Source organism: Adiantum capillus-veneris, chromosome 4 (genome assembly GCF_014529385.1).
Source record: "Adiantum capillus-veneris isolate H3 chromosome 4, ASM1452938v2, whole genome shotgun sequence".
NCBI lineage: Eukaryota > Viridiplantae > Streptophyta > Polypodiopsida > Polypodiales > Pteridaceae > Adiantum > Adiantum capillus-veneris.
In genome coordinates, this window is record NC_140934.1 from 75,973,819 (window position 1) to 75,976,985 (window position 3,167).

Here is a 3,167-nt window from a genome sequence, read left to right on the forward strand (position 1 = left end):
CTAACTAAGGGTTAATGGAGAGAAAGAAAAGAGAACATAGAGAGATTCCCTCTATTTCTCCTTTAAATTTAAAATGGGTTATCCCCTAGGTTAAAAAAATAATAATAATGTTTCCAAATTGCCATACCACACTAGAAGAATAACTTCTTGTTAATAACAGGCCTCGTGATATCATCAGTTGTTAATGGATAAAAAGAAGGCCATGTTAAATTCTAATTCAACATGGGAACACGCCAAATGCTAGTTATTTGACATTCATAAGCAAAGATTTGGACCTTTATGAAGTTTTAACATTTACATCAAGAGGAGTGCGTGAGTATATTTTTGTCACGCATCTGCCGCGCTTCGTTTTATATTTGTCACGCTGCCATAGCCAGGAAGCTTGCTGCCACGGCTCTCAACCCTCAGCCAGCCCAACTTGAAGTTGCCTTAGTTCCCATGTCGCAATAATGCGAGCTGTCTCCTTCCTCACCAGCTTCCTTGCTTAGCTCCTTCTGTTTTACACTTAAGTCGCCATAGCCAAATTGCAGAGCTTAGATAGGTCTGAAAAAGCCGCATCTTGCGCTTCACCCGAAAACTGCTAAAGAGGGCTACTGTCTAGTCTTTATTTTCTTTTCGCTATAGCTAGCACAGAAAAATTAGCTACCCGCAATCATCTTCCATTTCCACTACTGCGAGGTAAGACGAATGTTTTTTCCAGACGTTTGGATCTGATCAATGTTTCTTATTTCGCTGTCTGCAGTATGCACATTGACATTACCGTTTTACATTTGTTCAGCTTGGAGCTTGAGCTTGCTGAACACCACGTACAGCCCAAGCTCTTCATTAATGTAAGCTTCTACAAACCATAGTCGCAGAGATTTTCTATGCCCTGTTTTGTTCTTTCGGTAAAGGGAGCCTGCATGTGTCCTCTCTCTGTTGGAAACTCTACATTTAAGCTCTCCACAGCAGATCACGAATAGAACTTCAAGTTTCTGCACTTCAAGCAGCTCTGCATCAATGTGGAGAAGGGAGAGGGCCAAGTGGAAGCTTCAACACCAGGCGCTGAAGAGCATCCATTCAGCAATGGCAAGCATGCTGCATGAGGGATTGCATGCAGACATCAGGCTTGAATCCCAGAGTGACGTGACCCTAGCTCACAGCTCTGTCTTGGCCAGCATGTCACCCATCTTCAAGGTGATGCTAGAGCAAAGAAAAGCAGGTTCTAGTGAGAGGGGAGCAGAAGAGGCGAATTCTAAGACATTGAAGCTGGAGGACATCGCCACGACCAAAGCTTTGCGTGCCTTTCTGCGAGTCTTGTACGTTGGCGACTTTGATTCTGAGAACATTACATGGGAACATGCTCTAGAGATCCTAGCAGCTAGTCATAGGTATCAGCTACCTGCTGTGAAGGCCATATGCTCAAGCACCCTTGGGAGCATGTTAAGTGTCAGCAATTGTCTGAGGGTTTTGGAATATGCAGACATGTATGATGAGACTCTATCCAGAAGATGCAAAAAGTATGTTTCCAAGCATTTTAAGCAAGTTGTGCTTACAGAGGCTTTTGAAGACCTTGCCATCCGCAAACCCACCATTCTTGTCGATCTTATTAGATTAAAGACGCAATGTTCTGTTTGCGGTAAGATGTCTCTTGGGTTGAACAAGCTTGTGGAAACAGCAAACATCTTTAGATGCTAGTGTTAATGAGATTTTGTGGCCACAGATTAGTCAGGCTTTTAGTGAATAACACAAGTACTGACTGGTGGTGTCAATGAGGATCGATTGCATACATTACGCAACCATGGCTTTTAGGGGCAGTTTCTGATATAGACAAAGGCTATGTATAGGGCTTTTTGGATTGATAGAGAGCATAGAAGTCATTACCTCAAGTAAACAATAGTTTTCTAATACTGGAAACAAGCAATGATTCTGTCAATGTATGTAGGTTTTGATAAGAATATTTGTGACAACACACGACAGCAACAGAATGTAATTGGATGGCAGCAGAATTGAGCAGTGGTGAGCGTTTTTTTTTGGGAGTCCAATTTGAGTCAGTTGTGAACAAGATGCATGTAATCTTTTGCCTGCTACTCATTTTGCACTCGCTTTCCTCGAAGCTCAACCGCATTACAGTTTTGGCATGTTGATTGTTGACATAAAGTATACTCTGTAGTTTCATACTTCATACTGGAATAGAGTCTGGTTTGAGAAGAAATGAAAGTGAGGGCAAATCATTTTGAAGTCTTCCATGGTGAAATCGCCTTTGCATTGAATTGGGAGATTGTGGTTTACCTTGAGAAGATGACTACTATCTGTAGCATTTCCTTCTTTGTGTATCTCTTTTGGATGAATCTTTTCTACCGCTGCTATGTCCGATGCATTTCTTGCAAGAGGACAAACCAAACCTTATGATTACCCCCACCACCATCCTCGTGCTCTAATCTGCTGAAACAATGGAGCATTTGGCTCCCCTCAGTTTCCGTGCTGTTGTACATACGTCCATAGCAAAGGGTATCACTTATCTTTGTATTTGCATTCTTAGTAACACATCATCCTATGTCTTGTGCCCCTGAGCTTCTTCTTCTTCTTCTTCTCCAAGCTTTGTGTACATTCCAATTCTATTTCCAAGCATTGAAATCATAGCATGTGCTACCGTGATATGATAGTGATGTGTGAAAACACACGATGGATTGCCGAGTCATTTTTTTGCTTCACTACAAGGTTTGTTTCCCTGGCTAATTTGAACAATGTAACTATACATTTACAGCTTATGTGGCATTTCCTTCTCAAATCACGATAAAAAGGAACTGTTGACACAATGGCCTTTACATGCATCCTAAATATGTTGGCTGCTCTATGTTTGGTATTTTTCTAGAGAAAGAACTTTATGATGAGAATCAAAGGTGGAGGTTGATAGAACATAGTATTGTGTTGGAAATTGAATTTGTGCAGAAGTAGTGTGATGTGGGCTGAAGCCAAAACATGATAATTAGAAGCCTCCTGGTGGTGAAGTTGAAAGAATCATATTTTAAGCCATTTTTGAGTGAAGGGTGCATATGGGCACTGAGAGAGAGAGAGAGAGAGAGAGAGACCCCCTTGCGAGAGAGTGAGTTTGCTTTGAGATTTTTGGCTTTGGAAGAGTGTTGTTTCTCTGCAAAATCAAGGTTAGAGACTCAATGCACCACATC

The 3,167-nt window shown here is 41.6% G+C and overlaps 1 protein-coding gene across 2 annotated transcripts; it reads left to right on the top strand.

Moving 5' to 3' along the window:
* Positions 1–334: 334 nt before the first annotated feature.
* LOC147459440 (putative BTB/POZ domain-containing protein At2g40450) lies at positions 335–2,800 on the top strand. Of its 2 annotated transcripts, XM_086509834.1 has the most exons (3): positions 335–678; positions 779–830; positions 952–2,800. In XM_086509834.1, exon 3 carries the CDS (start codon positions 1,000–1,002, stop codon positions 1,675–1,677), a length of 678 nt encoding a protein of 225 aa, XP_086365960.1. In that variant the 5' UTR covers positions 335–678; positions 779–830; positions 952–999; the 3' UTR covers positions 1,678–2,800. The 2 variants fall into 2 exon arrangements, with proteins under 2 accessions (XP_086365960.1, XP_086365959.1); XM_086509833.1 differs by having other exon boundaries at positions 779–2,800.
* The last annotated feature ends 367 nt before the right edge of the window (positions 2,801–3,167 follow it).

Coding starts and splice junctions, on each gene's coding strand:
- LOC147459440 (XM_086509833.1), top strand. CDS start 1,000: ATGTGGAGAAGGGAGAGGGCCAAGTGGAAGCTTCAACACCAGGCGCTG.